The sequence below is a fragment of the Cuculus canorus genome, chromosome 6, assembly GCF_017976375.1.
Source record: "Cuculus canorus isolate bCucCan1 chromosome 6, bCucCan1.pri, whole genome shotgun sequence".
Classification (NCBI taxonomy): domain Eukaryota; kingdom Metazoa; phylum Chordata; class Aves; order Cuculiformes; family Cuculidae; genus Cuculus; species Cuculus canorus.
The window spans coordinates 11,771,316-11,788,821 of NC_071406.1; the positions used below are offsets into that span (position 1 = coordinate 11,771,316).

The 17,506-nt window shown below is 39.0% G+C and overlaps 1 protein-coding gene across 2 annotated transcripts in view; it reads left to right on the forward strand.

The window, feature by feature from the left end:
* MYLK (myosin light chain kinase) overlaps window positions 1-17,506 on the forward strand; it is a 212,455-nt gene that overhangs the window by 107,725 nt on the left and 87,224 nt on the right. The window contains exon 11 of one of the 2 annotated variants that reach the window (XM_054069442.1): window positions 1,959-2,111. In XM_054069442.1, the coding sequence (XP_053925417.1) occupies window positions 1,959-2,111 (153 nt within the window). Of the gene's footprint in view, window positions 1-1,958; window positions 2,112-7,245; window positions 7,376-17,506 lie in introns of those variants that run through there. The other variant, XM_054069443.1, reaches the window with a different exon arrangement.

The window sequence follows — 17,506 nt, forward strand, 5'->3', positions numbered from 1 at the left end:
ACGGAATGGAAAAAATATGTGATCGTACCTAATAGTTACAGCAGTCTGTGTGTAACCAAGTGAAATGGAGCTCAAACGAACTAGTCAGAAGAATATCATAGAATGGTATGGGTTGCAAGGGACCTTTGCAGGTTATTTAGTCCAACTCCCCTGTAGTGAGCAGGGACATCTTCAACTCGATCAAGTTAGTCAGAGCCACATCCAACCCGACCTTGAATGTTTCCAGGGATGGGGCACTCACCGCCTCTCTGGGCAACCTGTGCCAGTGTTTCAGTACCCTCAGCATAAAAAATTTCATCCTGATAGCTAGTCTACACTTCTCTTATTTTAGTTTAAAGCCATTACCCCTTATCCTATTGCTACAGGGCCTGCTAAAATGTTTTTCCCTATCTTTCTTGTAAGCCCCCTTTAAGTATCGAAAGGCCGCAATAAGGTCACCTTAGAGTCCTCTCTTTTCCAAGTTGAACAACCCCCACTCTTTTATCCACTCTTCATATGGGAGTTGTTGCACGCTTTTGATCATTTTAGTGGCCCTCCTCTGGACCTGCTCCAGAGGCCCATGTCCCTCCTGTGCTGAGGGCTCCAGAGCTGGACACAGTTCTCCAGCTGTGGTCTCACCAGAGCAGAGAAGAGGGGCAGAATCACTTCCCTCAACCTGCTGCCCACACTTCTTTTGGTACAGCCCTATGTGAATATGTGACCGATGAAGAAGGTGGAGAGAGTTTATTCTAAAATTGGACTTTTCTGGGCAGTTAATTAAATGTTTACCCCAGTTTTTCAGGTAGTAGGAAATTTGCTAACTTACCAAACAGATGACTTATAAGACAAGGAAAGGAACAGGATCACCTACCACATTTTATAATATATCTAAATATTGGATCAAGCTGGTTTTGGCACATGTATGCAATTCAAATGAAATTTTATATGCAGATAGATAGATAACGACTGCCTTCTGAATCTGGTAGTGTTTAAAGTCAAAGATGAGAGAAAAATCTGTCCCATCATTTCATTCATCCTGCTCAGAGTGCAGAGCTAGTTCTTAGAAACCCCAGAGCTTTCATCCTGCTATTTTAAAAATATTTTGGCAATAAAATCAATTTTGGCAATTTTTGGCAATAAAATCTTTACTTTTGACCATGATTTCCAAAGTGACAAACGTCTTTGATTCAAGCCTGCACAATTTCTCTGCAGTTTTACCCTCTTCTCTTAGATGACCTTAATTTGTTTTTCCAGGATGGTGTTTATGCACAGATATCAGGCTCTCTTATACATTGCAGGCACTGGTAAAGCAACCAGTTATGAGTCAGTAGTGGAAACTGTTTAATATTGGGAAAACAGATTGCAGAAGCATTTCAGAAGGTAATGCCGAGATTGATGACAGTTCTTGAAAAAACAGCAAGGCAACTTTAATAAGTCTACACCTGTGTCTCACCAGACTTTACATATCGTAGTGTAGTTTACTGCTTGTGTAAATCAGTCTCTTGGCTTCATCATAGATTTTACTGTCTCTCTTGAAACATCTTCCATTGGAGACCTAAAGCACTTCCCCGTGCCCAACACATGTTGCACATCTAGGTAATAATGCTGATATCTAGTTTCAGGCAAAGTACAAGATGGAGAATGTTAAAAGCAGAGACACAAGACATTTCTTATACACCTGAAAGAACATCAATCCAAAATACAAAGATAAACCTTCCTTCTCTTGCTGCCACTCAAGGTACTACCCAGTGAGCCTGATGGCGAGATTTGTCTGACAACTGTGTTCTGCCTTGTGCTTAGGATGCTGCTATTTGTAGTCACTAGAGAGCAGTGTCTGTGCACCAGGGAGTGGGATTTGAGTCTGCACTTTAATATACTGGCTTGTTTAGGCATCCAGGTTTCACTGAAAACCAGAAGTGCTTTTGATACTTGTGGCTAATATATTAAGACAATTTTATTCTTTTTCTTTTTGTCTCCAGACCAGCCAATTCAGTATGCCCATTCCACTTTTGAAGATGGAGTTGCAAAATTGACTGTCCAAGATGCCCTACCGGAAGATGATGGCATTTATACCTGTCTGGCTGAAAACAACAAAGGACAGGCATCTTGCAGTGCTCAAGTCACAGTCAAAGGTGAATAGCTCAGCCTGCTGCTGTGATCTTTTAAAAAAAAAATCTGAATGTTTAGCAGAGGTTGTTGTAAGTGTATTCCATGTTTTTTTTAAGCTGATGTCAGCTAGGTACATTTTCTTTCCCTTAGAGGTGTGTGCAACTTAAGTGCTTGAGGGCTGTAAAATGTAAAGTAATATGCATGTTTCAGAAAAAAAATTGTTAATGTTCAGACCTTACTAAGAAAAGCTTAGTGTGGTGCAGAATAGTGAGGCTAAGTTTTGCAAGAGGTGTACCACAGTGTGAAAGGACTGTTGCTGCTGAAAGAAAAGTAAGTGCAGTATCACCAGTATCACTCATCAGGCAGAGAATGTTATGGTGAGGAGGCAGATGTTATCCCTTTCTCTTGAAAGTAGAGAACAGAGACCAGTGCTACGGAATGCAATCATGATAGCAAGTGCCAATATTCAATATTCAATAGTTTGCAACCCTCAGTGCTGATCTGACGTAGCTGATTTGTCCATGAAAGCCAGAATTCTGCACTAGAATCTGAACAAACACAGTCTAAAAGACCAGAGACTGCAATGAAGACAAGAGATGACAGAATCCCATGGATAAATTCACCAGTGAGATAGTCAGTATTATGGTCTTTATTTTTATAATCTCACAATGGCATCAGATTATACAGCTGTTTTGTTTTATGGCCTGGAGATGAGCAGCCGCTCCCTCTACAACCCCACTCACTCAGACTGCCCCACCCTCTACAGTCAAGCCTGTATTTGGTATTTGTTATCAGTAAGTGACTTTTTCCCAAAGTTATGAGTTTGGCACAGCCTGTCCAACAGACTGCTGAGTGACAGCTGCCAATGGAACTAATCCATTTGTCTGTGACCAAATAATACCTGCCCCAAATTTATACATGCAGCTTGGTAGAAAATGTACCCTGATCCCTGAGATCCCAAGATTTGTCTTCATTTGCCAAAGTTCTGTGGTGTTCGTCTACAGCACTTCAGTGATATGTCTGCCCCTATTCTGTCTGTATGAATCCACTTAAAACCCTAGACAAGCTTAAAATGAGAACAAAGTAAGTCTGGTAAACCTATGAGTTAATTTCTTGCTTACTGAATTGGAAATGCAGTCATACCCTTCCTTCCCCCCCTGAAAAAAAAGGCACAAAGTAGGAAAACATTGATTTAAAGTAAGCCTGAAAATAATCTGTTCTCAAAGCTGTCATTTATAATTTCTCTGAAGCATTTCATCTGCATTAGCGAAGGACCAGTCAAGTGTTTCACCTCAAAAGAGCTGTCTTTGATATTGGACAGGCTGGTTTTTTACCAAAAAACCAAAAAAAAAGACAAAAAGACAACCCCTCTCTTACTAACCGTTTCTCAGTTATTTTGGGCTGACATACAATGTTAACAGGGAAGCAATAGTGATCTAGCCTTTCTCTAGAAAAGTACTCTAGTGTACTCTGCTGAGCTATTTCAGGCTACATAGTCGCTGTTGCAGTGAGTTGGATTCCACCTGCACTTCAGCTAGTCTGGGGCTAGAAAGCTGCATTGCCACTATTATGGGGACTAAGTTCCATGTTTTGCATCCAATTCTATTTTCTGGAAGACATGGAGTGTGGTGGAAGGAACAAAAGCAGAATTAATAACGTATGACAGGCTGTAAAGCCACGTGTTCAACATTTTTACAGCTTTAGCTGTCCCCTCCTCTTCCTCCCTAAAACTCATTATGTTCCTGTTACCATGAGGTTTACAGTAACCTTCCCCAAGACTTGGATCAGTGTGGACTTGCCTGCCAAAACTGTACCAAATTTTAAAAAGTGATCTCCAAATCTCTTATCTGTTCATGTATTTTTTCCCTCACACCCTCCAGCAAATGTTTATCAGCATTAGAGAGCTCTGAGACTCTCAGTGCTGCTGCTAAGGCCTCTCTGAATGCTCAGCTTTTGCAGATTACAGCAGGAAATCAGTGTACGTGCAGAAAGAGAGAAACCTTCAAAAATAGCCTCCTGACCGGACACTGATTTTTGGAGTCTGTGAAGTCTATAAAAACTGTTTCTGTGTTGTAACACATCTCTCTCCAGTTTGTTCATGTCTCCAGGATGATTTAAGGTTCTCAGGTTTCATGCAGTGCTTGGTTTCTTCATTCATTGGTACAGAAATATTTTTGATTTGTAAAAAGTAATTTGGATTTAATATAAAAAAGAATGGATATTAGCATAGCATCAGTATGAGACCACTGCCAGAATTCAGCTCTTCCTTAACTTGCTACTGTGGTCCTCGGACACATCTCTGAGTTTGTCTGGGTCCACACGTCGCTTCATGATTCTACCTTGGGCTTTGCTGTTCTCATGCAGCAAGGGTCTCATAGTGGGACGTATCTGCTGTGATCACTGGGGAAACTTTACCTGGAGTGAATCGTCTTGTCTCAACACAGCTCAGTTTTACTTTTCAAAGGCAAGAAGCTCCACTTTCTAAATTAAATTAAGCTCACAGATAACTCAGAAAAATCTTGTACTGGCAGCAAAGATAGTCAGTGACAAACTATTCAAAGGGGAAAAAACCCAATCACAATGTAAGAGTCATGCTTAAATTATTGTACAAGATGATACTTAAACCTGCTAGTGGGTTGCAGCTGTTATCTGGCCACGTATTATGTTTTCTGATCATCTTTTGTGCATTCTTTGGTTTTCAGAAGATCTGCTGCTTTGTTTTTGTCAAAGGACATTTCCTTTTCTGGGATTATTGTAGGAAACAACATTATAAAGGCCCTTTGCCCCATAAAGGGCTGCTGCTCCAAGTCTTGTTAACACAAAAGGGGGATTTTTTCCACTACTTTCAGTATGCTTTGCATTGGGCCCTGCATAACTAACTAAGCTTATTGTGGCATAGCATTCCTTCTAAGTCATCAGTCTCAGATTCATTTATGGTTGTCTTTTGCTTTCTTATTATTAAAGGATAAATTCTGCCTAGCACTGAGCAACCTCAGTCCTTCCTTGTTTCTTTGTGAAAAATGCTATGGGTACTTAGCTGTTTGTAGGAGGCTTTTGGCGCTGTGTTGAAAAAGACTCACACTTCATATGGATGGGGCATAAGAAATGCAGTGGTCTTAAAAAATTCAAACTAATCAGTCTTCTGCTTATTTAAGACAAGAAAATAACAACTTCACGTTGCTTACATAAGTGATCTAAAGGCAGTGTAAATTAGGATAGATCCATTAGGTAGTCTGTGGAGAAAATAAGTTAATCAAGGTGAAGCTAATTTTGGACTTGTAAAAGACTAAGTAGACTAAATTGAATCCTGACAGTCGTCTTCCCTGTGACAGAGGTTTCTTACAGCTGAAACACAGGTAGAGACGAACTACAGAAAATGAGCAGCACTTTGAAAAAAGAGCCTAACAAAGACCTTCACCATGAGAACTTTTTCTGACTGAACTCTCCAGTGAGTGGGGTGCACTGGATAAAATGCTAGATTAATTAGTCTAATGCAAAAAACCCTGAGAAGTGAGAAGCATGGTCCAGACTGCTTGAATATTCAGTGATAGACATTCCTGAAATGGTACTGTTTGTTGCCCTGCAAAAAGAATTTTTTTCTGTTAAACTTATGCATCATTTTGTGTACACTGGAAAAATCAGAATTTTGGAGGATTGGGGCTGATGTACAATTTTTTTTAAAAATTTTTTTAAACAACCTATGCATGACTGAGTTGTTTCTGTTATAGTATGTGCAAGCTAGACAATTGGGTTGATGTTCTCATTTAATACTACAATTTTCATAATGTTTTCTGTTATCAAAGTAAGTATACAAGCTGTTTTTAAAATCCACCAGGCATCTGATTTTTTAAAAAAAAGAAAACTAAGAATCAGCAGACCAACAGCTCCTTAACAGGGATATGCAGGGTACATTCAGGTCACCTGAACTATACAGTAATTGTATACTGATGGTGGTTGTAGAAACTGAAGTTGAATATTAATATTAATCAGCTTTTTGTCAACGTTGGAACATTTTAATCAGTTTTTTTATGAATAGGAAACTGAGGTGAGGAGAAGTTAATTGGCTTTGGATGTACCTGTACAGTGAGTCAGTGTTAGTGCTTTGCTGTAGCTGTGATAAACAGAGCGTGTAAGCAAGACAATTAGTGGTAATAACTGTGTAGTTGGAAAATAAGGCCAACTCCCAGGTATAGTAATTGTTCTGCAGGTCTGCTTTATACCTGAGATAAGCCTTCTGATATGTAGTTGTCTCTACCAATTAATTAGTCACTGACAAGAAATCATGGGTTAGATCCACCAGTAGAAAATATATGTCAAAGGACTTTTAATTTCCCGACATTTAATTTAATTTAATTTAATTTCCCGACATTCACACCAATACCTAGGTCTACTACACAAGATTACAGGATAGATGGAAAGCAGGAATAAGGATGGGACATACGATGGGCTCAATCTGCTGTTGTGCCAAACTGAATTAATATTGCGTGGAGGAAACTTTGGTTCTTTTGCGAGCAAACTCTGGATGTAAGAAAGGCAATTAACTGCTTTTTTTCATCTTTCTTTAGGTATGGTATCAAGCTGGAGTGCTTGTAACATGAGGACTGACTCCTAGGAGGATGTCCTTCTCTCTTGCAGTTCTGTAGTAGGTGACAAACAAACTATCTGAACCACTGCAGGCTCCTTGAGAGTTCCCTAGCTTCCTCCCACCAGGCAGCAGCATCACTGATTGATTTCAAGAAGGAGGGCATAAAGTGTGGGTGGTGATAGCGGCAGCACAGGCTTGCAGCCAAAGTACTTTCGTGGGCTCTAATGCTCTGCAGCCACTCATTCTGCTGATGCTTGTCTTCTGCACACTGCTTTTTGAAAAGAGCCCTAACGCTGCCTCCCTTGGTGAGCAAACACTGTTCAGCAAATACTCCTGCTTGTTGGCTCTTGACCTCATTCCTCTGTCCCTGCCAGCAGTGCACTTTCCTGACTTCACATCTGTTCCCCATTCTCCCCCACCACTTCTGTTCACACTTTTTTTTTTTAGTGCAGCCTCCCCAGCACAAGTGTCTATGTTGGGAAGCGCGGAGCCCTTACAATCCGATTACAGCAGTCGTTCATTGATCATTGGACAAGCAGATTAGAGTCACCTGAAGGGCTGTCAGTGCCCATGCTGTAACCATTTTATCAGAGCAGTGAAGGGAGATGCTTGCTGGAAAACCAGTTTGTTTCGTTCCTGTCACTCTTCCATCTGGTATGAGTGGGACCATAAAATATAAGCAGGTGGAAGAAAGGCTTTCAGGTAGGAGTCTTTTCTTCCAGTCATGAGAGATGCTGTCGTTGGGTTGTGGATTGTTTTTCTTTCTGCCTCAGAATGACCTCTCTTAGACATTAATCTTTTAAAGAAGGTTATCACTGCAATAAGCAGCCCCTCTTTGAAGACTTAATTGAGAGGCTACGGTTTGGTTTCTCTGAGATATATATTTCTGCCTAAGGTAAACAAAGTATGATATCTTACTTGCATACAGTAATGAAATATTTGTGACAACTTTTCAAAGTCACTATTTATTTGAAAGCATTTTGCTTTATTTCAAGCATAACATAAACAGAATAGACTATAGAAGACTTTCCAACATATACAAGTATAGTTATGTTAAATGTCCAAAAGGCGTTTCAGACCAGTAGCTTGGTGGAACCACTTGGCTATGTAAGAATTGGTTTCAGAGCACTAAGTGAAAAGGAGGGCTTTTTTTGTTACTGTACTGAAAGGTCAGAGGTAAGCTGTCGTGAACATCTGTTCCAGTGCTTTCAAGAGTGTCCCAAAGTTCTCAGTTTGACACTGTTTATGGGTCACTAACAGCTGGAATCCGTGTAAGACTAAGCTTCTTTTTAAAAAATATTGCCTTCTTTCAGCACCTCAGGACCAAACATGAGACACGATGCCAGCTAGGGAGCAAAAATGAAGGATAAAAGCAGAACGTGTTGAAGCTTTTAAGGATATAGGATTTGGGCTTCATGATAATGTTCTCTAAAGACAGCATATTGATACAAACCATTTCCAATAAAAGGGGAAACAAATTTGAATGCAAATGAGGGATAAGTGCTTGCAGAATGAGCAAAAGCTAAATGGCAGGAATTGCCATGAGATGCTGACAGAAATAATATTTAATTCAGAAAGAAAGCAAAAAAGGACACACACCCCATTACATCTGATGGTCTTCTCAGCTGTGAAGTGATGAAATGCTGTGAACATTAAGCTATTATGTACTGTAATGACAGAAAACAGATGGTTATTATGAGTCTTGGGTATGTCCTTGCATTGGCCAAGGGTCAAACTGTCCTAGCTTGGATTGCCAAATTCTATAATGCTCTTACGTTTCAGCTGAAAAGTGTCACATCATCAGAACACATATAAAACCTGTTCACGGAATATATGCCTGAGTAATTTTGAAAGTGTGGGAATGATGTTACCCGAAGACTGTTTCCAAGAGCAGCTGATGTGGATTAGCTAATGGGAACTCAAACAGTCAGCCATCAAACTATCTCACAGGATTAGCTCAATTTATAAAACTCTCCAGAAGCAACTGTTGTACAGGTAGATTTGAGGCAGGCAAGCTGTAGGATCGGAGAAAGCCCTAGTCAGAATTAATCACCAAAAAGTGGTCCCAAAGCACCTGACAGGTGATTGTAGTGTGTGTTTTTCTGGAGGGAAATGGACTCAGTTTCTGACACTGAACATCATTTCTGTCTACATTAATTTTCTGGCCTTTTTCTTGCTTTTCCTGTAGTTATGAATTCACCCAGCTTATGTTACTTCTATGAATTCACATCCAGCCTAGCTTCACTGAGCTTTTTGCCCCATGACTACTCAACTAAATTGAATTTATCAGAAGTCCTGTTGTGCAAATATTGCTAGACAAATGACAAAGTGCAAATGCATTTTTTAGTCACTAGTGTGCCATCAGTCATGATACATCAGATGGAGTAGCCATGAAAGAGAAGTTTAGTTTGTAGAATGGTTTTGTAACTATTGAAAAAAAAACATGTAAATCGCAGGTTAAATGGCTAAGTAAGACCTAGAAGTGACCTAAGCTTTCCATCTCTAATGCCTGCCTCATACTTAAGCAGAGTCAGAAATGGAAGGATAGGATTGATGTTTGCCTTTAGACTACAAATCAAAAGGTGAAATATATCTATAAGAAAGTTGGTTCCCAATGTTAGAATTAAAATCATAGAGACAGTAAGACAGACTCTAAGGATATATTTGTGCCTACTTTTTTCACTTTTGGGTTTTTTTTAAAAGATAACTAGCACTTCTGTTAGTGTGAGTTGTCCCTTTCTGTTAATTTCTCTTTGATTTGGGAGCAGAAATGTTGACAGTATTAAGAAGCCTGTTGACTATCTTGCATTCGCTGATGTAAAACATGTATACAAACAAACATATATATATGCTCCAGTGCAAAGTTCTCATGGAAGTTTCACGTACAGAAGACAGATTCTTGCATAAGCAGAAGAGCATGGCCAATGTGTAGAGAAAAGCAGAATGTATCAAGATCTTAAAAGTGTTTTGTGGTGTCAGGATCTCATGAGTGTTTTTGTCATATGTTTAAAGAAATTAAAAGCTGATTTTTAAATTATTATCAGAGGACTCAGTGAACTGTAGGAAGAATTGGTTTGAGAGCAGGATGATGTGTATGTTTCTTCTCTGTATAAATATTTTTGTGAATACCACCATTATCAAAACTCTAGGGAAATGGGAGAACCGTGGAGAAGAGTTGTGAGTGCATAAGCAGGGGATATTCAGCACCATCAGAAAGAGCTGTAAAGGTGCATATTAAAGAATTGCTTTATGAATAGCATATGCAGGAGGAGAAGTTGTAGGAAAGGAAGGTCCAAGTAAGGAAAAGAAGCATCTGCCTTTTCGTTAGGTGACTAAAGAGAAATCTTAAAATTTCAAACACATACACTGGTGTATATAGAGCTAAGTAAGGACTGTGAATTCTTAAAGATGCATTTCTTCAGTTTAGTCTTAGATATTTAACAGTGTATTGCTCAAGCATCTTACCGGGTTGCAATATAGAGTCTGTAGGTTAGTATGGCCAACCAAAAAAAAGCTGAAAACAAAGCTGAAAAAAACCAAATAACAGGGCCCTCATGGTGAAATTTATCAGGTCCTGCTTTGTCCTTACTAGTTCTGCAAGTCTATGCAGTTCTCTTGCCCTAGAAGGCAAAAATGACCACATAACAGAAGCAGCATAACAGAATTTGTTTGTACATTTGGGTTAGAAAATATATCTAACTAGGCAGGCAAGCCTCTCTAACACCAGCTTCAGCACTTCTCGAGAGCTAATTTTGTCAAGCAGTGATTCTAGAAGAATAACATTTCTATTTTACAGACTGGAAAAATGAGCAATATGGAGATGTCTAAGTGCCTTAATGCAGGTTATAGTGTGAGTCCTAATGAGCAGCTCATTCCTTTGCAGTAGAGGAAAAGAAGAAAGGGCAGGAATTCTGTATCGATGAATACTACTGAAAGTGTTTCCATGCAGTGTCATTTTAGTCAAGCATTGACTGCCAGTCTACCTACACAGGTTTTGCATTTGTTTTTGGTTTTTTTTTTCCCAAGGGTCATGTTTTAGTTTGAGAGATTTTTAAAATAAATCAAGGACTCATAATCAACTTTCCGTGAACAATGCCATAGTAGACCTACCTTATCTTCCTGGACTTAAATGCCAGACCAGATTTCATTTAAAATTCCTTTCTGATGCTTTTACACAGAAATACAATGTTGTTGTGTTTTTCTTGTTTTCCCCCCTTTGTATTAGTCTAACTTCAAATATTTCCTTGCACTCCAGGTGAGTTTTCTATGTCTTATTTGAGGGGTTCCTTAAGAGCTTTCTTAGTAAAGATTCCTTTTGATTACTCACTCAATGGAGTGAGCAGAACTATTTTTTAATATCTGTGTGGATTTGCCAGAGGAGGGAAGGGCTGAAGAGGTTGTAACTCTATGTCAGTGGCATCCTCAGGGACAATTGTCCCTGTTCCTGTTGTGTTTACGTTGCGTTTTATCTCAGGCACAACCCAGTTTTGTGATATGCCTCAAAAAAAATGGGACTGTACATGCAAAGGAGAAATTCTGCCTTAACAGTATGCACATTTTCACTCAGAAACCAACCTGGCTTGATGTAGTATATATGAATCACCTTTTCTGCAGTTCTCCATGTCAGATGAGCATCTAATGCTGGAGAATTTGTTAGAAGCAGGCCAGTGGAGCTGCCTTATAAATGCATGCGATAAATATACACACTCTCAGGCCTTCCATGGAGTTGCTGTCTGTGGCAGTGACAAAAGAGCAATTACTTGGTGTCAATAACTTGTAACCAGGGTTAGTCATTGATAAGGCAGACAGTTCTGAAGGCAAAGGCATACACTTTGTCTGCAAAAACTTCCAGTGAGACTGTCACTGAAGAATTCAGTCTGCTCACTGCAAAGTCATCTGCCCTGAACTCAGCTGGGTATTTTGTGTCTCTGTCTCCTGTACTCTAAATAGGGATTTTGAATGTTTCTCCCTAATCACAGTTCTTATGGGTGTAGTCAGCCTTTTGATGGTGAGATTTCTGGGATGGCATCGCTTTCAAATGCTGGAGGTGACAGAACAAACTGAGTGGACAAAGCAGGGTTAAAATTCTGATGACTTGGTGATAGCCATACAGCAGAAAAGACTGCAATAAAGAAGATAATTGCATGGAGAAATTACATACAAGACTAGCCTGCAGTAAAATAAATAGATTGTCAGACTGTATAAAGTGGAACTTGGCCTCCTGGCTAGCATAGACTTAGGGCATTGTCAAACTTGGGTTAACAGTTTTTCTGTGTAAGGCAAGGTATAACATCCAGACTATAACTCGGCCCAGCCCTTCAGTGACAGCATCTCCCATGGATATTTAAATCTCGTCTTTCATTTATGAAAACAGATTATAACTGCAGAAGTAGATCATGGGAGGTAGATGTGTAAAGAACAGTGCTAGGGTATTAAACATCTAGTTCTCATGACCTAAGTTTGCAAAATGGCATACCAACCTGGGATCTATAACACAGCAGAAATATCCCTACATGTCTCAAGAACATAGAGGTCTCATGTTATTTTACGCCAGTATAAATCATATATGGAATTCTTGGAAAATTTGCAGAATATATTTTGACCATATCAAAGAGACACAAAAATACCTTTTGGGAAGAAAGGCAGATGAGAGGGATGTGGAAATATGAATTTTCTACCTTATAAAATCTGTTATTTTTTGAATGATAGCTTTGTTAACATGTAATCCAGTAGCAGCTGGATTTATTTACATTGGAAATATTTGAGAGGTGAAACTCTTTTCAAGATCTGTAATTCAGCTGGCCAGGCTGCTCTGCAACCCTGGCTGTATGTTTGTGTGTGAACCCAAGTCTCTCTTTGAGAGATTTTAGTGGAGTCTGCTGCTTTTCTCTCTGAGCTTGCTCAGACAGAGAGGTTTTTGAGTTAAGTTTTCTCCTCAACTCAGTTGACTTAGCCTCTGAGCCAAAATGATATTTAAACACCATAAATGGTAAATGTTGCTGAGACAGTCCTTTCGCACAGCTCAGACTCGGCATTATTTGGCAGCTAACCATATGATTCTGGCAAATAGATTCCTTGAGTATAATTAAATCTCTTACAAGACTAAACACTGCAAGTTGTTTGCGCTGTTCTGAACACAAGGCTGCAAGCTCTCTTTTCTTTGCGTGTCCTTCACTTGTGTCTAGTTGTGACCCCGGTCTTGCGCAGCTGAGTTATTGCATTGAAGGTGTATATGTGCAGTGCCGTAGCTGACCCTGCTTGAGCCGAGGGCTGGACTAGACCATCTCCAGAGTTCCCTTCCAAAGTCAATTGTTGTGTGATTCTCTGCGGTGCTGAGCATGCTGAAGTCCTGATATTTCAACAGGAGATGTCAGCATTCTGCAGCTCATATTAAAAAAGTCTTCAGTACATCTGGGTAAGCTAATGAACCAAAAAAATTTACTAGAATAAGTGATGTCCGTAAAATGTTAACTGTTCTGGCTCCAGGCCAGGTGAAACCCAGATCCAGTCTCTGGAAACCTCAAAGTTTGCATCCTGATCTGGATTTTGTTGTTCACTCCAGTTTCAACACCATATCTGGGAATGGAAATGCCACAGTGAAGTTATTCATTTTGTTCTTTTTCCTTCTCCTCATATGTATAGATTTATCATCCCTGATGATCTCAAAGGCCTTTCCCAATCTAGCGAGTCTATGATCTATATCTTTTACCATAGAAAGTAAATAGTTGGTTGCATACTTGCAGTTGAACTTGTACATGTGTATTGTACCATTGATTTGTAGTGGGTGAAATGTTCAGCACAGCATGAATTTTCCTCGTTTTCTTTTACAAGTAGATCTTCAAGACAATAACTCATCCTTGCTTATCAATATAAAGATGTTTACAGTTGTGTCCAAGCATCAAGTTCTGAACTAGGTGTAAGTTCTAAAAAATTGAAATATATTTTTCTCTTAGGCCCACAGCTAACATTAAAACTCCTGTTATGATAGTTTCCAGTCTGCAGATATGCGGAGGTTAAATTTGTTTAAGCATTCTTGAAATCCTGGACTGAGAAAAGTCGAATCACAGGAAAGCACTTTTTTAATCACCTTACATTTCTATTTATACAGGTTAATATATAAACAGATGTTTGATGTAGTAGCTGTAGGTGGATTAATTTACTATAGATTACACAAACACAGGAAAACAGACTCAGAGATGAAAAGAAATAGTTGTGTATCATAGGCAATATATTGCTTTTCCCACTGCCATTCAAATATGTCGAGAAATTGTATTTTTCTAAGAAATGGAAGGAATTTGAATTCTCCTTAATCTCTGTGGATTTAATGCACTAAGTAGCTTTTTTAAACATAGATTTGTTTGCTTATTAGAGTGTCTTTCTAATAAGAAAAATCGAACCCTTAAGGTACGGCAATGCTGTGGGAAAAGCCTGTATCACTTTTGCTTTGTGGAAAGCATATGTGGGTATATGAGGTATCCTTTAAGTGCTTTGCTTACTATTTCTGGGCTGTATTTCCCACTGAGCTGTGCATATTATTGCTTGCTGTTTCCCAACATTCATGCATATTAAAGCCCGAGGAAAGGCAAAAAGCATAGGAACTGTGTTAGTGGGATCACTGTGGTGGACTTTTAAATCTATCACCCTGTGTAATTCCTTAACAAAAGCCTGTTGAAATAACAAGCACCACTGCTCACCAGAGAATGCCCCAGCAGGGCTTATGTATTATGCCAGACCACAACTCTGTGCAAAAACTTTTAAACTTCTTGAGCTTGTAATTTATAAGAGCCTTTGAGAATTCAGTGCTCTATAAGCAGCCTTTGAAGAAAACATAGTATCTTCTGTGTTATCTAGCCTGATTTGACTTGCACAAAACCAACAGCTGTGGTTAAAAATCAGGACAGCTTTTATAAGCCACTGTAAAATAAACTAATTGCATGGTTTGAAAACAAATTATTGAAATGCACCTGTGTTTTGTCCAGCCCACCCTTTGCAGTGCTTTCTGACGTTCCTCACGAATTGCAGCAGCAGAAGTTGATTGGGAAAAGGAAGGAGAGGAAAAATATTAACTGCCTTGGGTAGAATTTTTTTAGTCACTACGGCAGTACCGCCAAGTGATAAGTCTTATATTCCTTCTTTTCATTTGTAGAGGTAAACCTACTCCTAATTGAAAGGAATAAGAAGTAAGAGTGGCGGGGGAGATGTTAAATGGCTATAAGCGATTAGAGCGCATTAACATAATAGGAAGAGATTGGATCTCCTCTATTTCACATCCAGTTGAGTAAGCTTGAGGATGTGTAGATATATACAAAGTCTTGCCCTTCTGCCTGTGTCAGACAAAATTTTCCTTAGGTTCCAGATTTCCTTTCTGGTGCCAGATGTGCCATATTTTTGTTGTTCATCGTTTTGGCAGCAAAAATACCCTGCAGTGTTACAAAAGAGGTTGTTTCAGCCAGAAGCATGATGACTTGCAATATCTGAGCTGGGAGCTGTACCTGTGCTTTCTTCTTTCTCTTCCTTCCCTGCTTTGGGCTCCAGAACCAGCTGTCACTGCAGAGTGTATGAAATTTGAACCACAGCAGAGTTCATGTAGTAAGAGGAACTTTGGAGAAATGAGGGAGAGCAAGCCCCAAGACTGGCCTTTTGTTGTGTGCAGTTTGCTTGTCTGTGCCCTGTTCTTTTTACCTCCTTGCCCTCTGTTTTCCTAGTGCAGGACATCAATTTTGCTCCTGACCAGCTAGCACCGAGAAAGCCAAGTATTTTTAAAAGTATATAGAATCACGCAGTATCTTTTCCCCATAAATGGGAGCAGCAGTTATTTGCTTAATCTTGAATGAGCAGTGTCTCTTCTTTTTTAAGTACCTCACAAAATCAAATTGATTATTATTTTTCCAAACCAGAGCTGTAAAGCCGAAAATTGAGGAAGCCCTTATGTATAAGGTAAAATAAGCTTTGAAAAGAGACAGTGCTGCTGTCTCATAGTAAAATTGTGAAGTGTTAAAGCCATCATCAGAGGAGCACTGAGTCACTGCATGGTGCTATGTAATAAATAAACAACTAAAAGCATTTACAAGCTTCAGAATAATTTGAAAATAGTTAACATTCAGGCTTTGTAATTTGGCCTCTGCATGACTGTTTCAGTCCCAATGATTTTAGACTAAGATCAAATAAAACTAAACAACATATCTAAAACTGGCTGTGTTTTCTTGTGTAAAACATCTGCTAGAAACTAAAGTCGTTTATATTTTTTCTAAGTCTAGACATCCACAATATCAAATTTTAATAAAGGAATAAAGCTTGCATTAAAAGAGCCTCTGTCATGTCTGAACAAATACAATTTATGGATCAGAACTTTAATTTTTTATGAAATTCTTTTTAAGTTAGTGGTACAATAAACATATGCTACTGTTCCACATATACTACCAAACAACAGTGGCATAAGATCAGAGATCCCCATTAAAAAAAAAAATAATTAAAAATTAGCAGAGTGCGCTTATTATTTTGAAGAAAGACTGTTCAAGTTCATGGAGTCAGTCGTTTTTGCCATATATTTCCTGTATCCTGGATGTCACATGTTTGAAAATGACTACTGCCTTAGCCATGATAGCTCCTATTTTTTCGAGCTCTTACATGCAACAGATTTTATGTCTCCAGGTAAAGAAATGCCTTCCCTGTCCCCATGCTCCAAAGAACAGCAGCAATAGGAAGGGAGAGGTTTTCACTCCTCCTCTGTAATAGGTATTGAGAAATCAGGTAATACTTCAAGGTCTAAATCAAAGTGTATGTGCATTAGTACATACATAGGAATATCTTCAGAAAGGTTATAATATATAAAGTTTCCTTCATTTGTGTTCCTGGAGTAATCCTCAAGTTTTCAGTATTTCAGACTTAATAATCAATCTTCATGTTCATCTACATGATTACATTCAGTTTTCACTAATGACATAACTCTTCGGTCTCTCCAGTAACTTTTCTTGCACTGTTGAATATGTAACTTTTAGATTTTTATCGCTTTATACCATAGACTTCTGTTTTTTGATACTTATCATCATCATTTTCTGTTTAAGCACAGAACTGGCCTTCATACAAGAGATCAGCATAAACCCATGCAGCGCTTAAATTCAGTGTAAATGCTCTTTTTAAGATTTGTGTGATGGTGAGGCAGGTTCTGCTCCCCTTCCTTTCAATTGGACAGTATTAGTTATGAATAGTGAGTGCTGAACCATAACAGTGGTAAGGTGTTCTTCAGCCTTTAAGCCTGTAGGTCACTCTTCTAGGGTTAGAGGCATGCACCCTCAGTAAATCTTCTTAATGTCTATTGTATCAGTGAGTCTCCTTACCAGCACAGGATATATCTCCCTGAGATAACTTCATAAACTAAGACCTGTTGGGTTTGTAATTCATGTGTGTAGTTCCTGTGTATTATTTGCTTACTTCCTTTTGACGCAGCTCTCGGCAAGAAGGTGGTTTTAGTGCAGTACATTTTGGAGGAGTTCCTTTTGGGAAGTGATTTTTCCGTTACTTCTTTAGCTGCTGACCCATTTCTTTTTAAGAAGATGAGGCTGTTATACTCTATTGTCTTCCTTGATTACAGAAATACATTTATTTAGACTGAATGGAACAGTGTAATAAAGCAAAGTGCTAGTTGCAAGGTAATGTGGAGTGCTGCTGGTACTTAATGCTGATTGTACCAGGGCTCTACTGGAGGCAACTGTCTGTTCTTCCAGAATTGCTGTTAGAGCCACTGCTAGTTGATTTGTTTCAAGATCACTGTTAAGTCTTCCAAGGGAGGCGTTTCAGCTCATATTTTTGTTATCTGTCCTCTGATGGATGGAA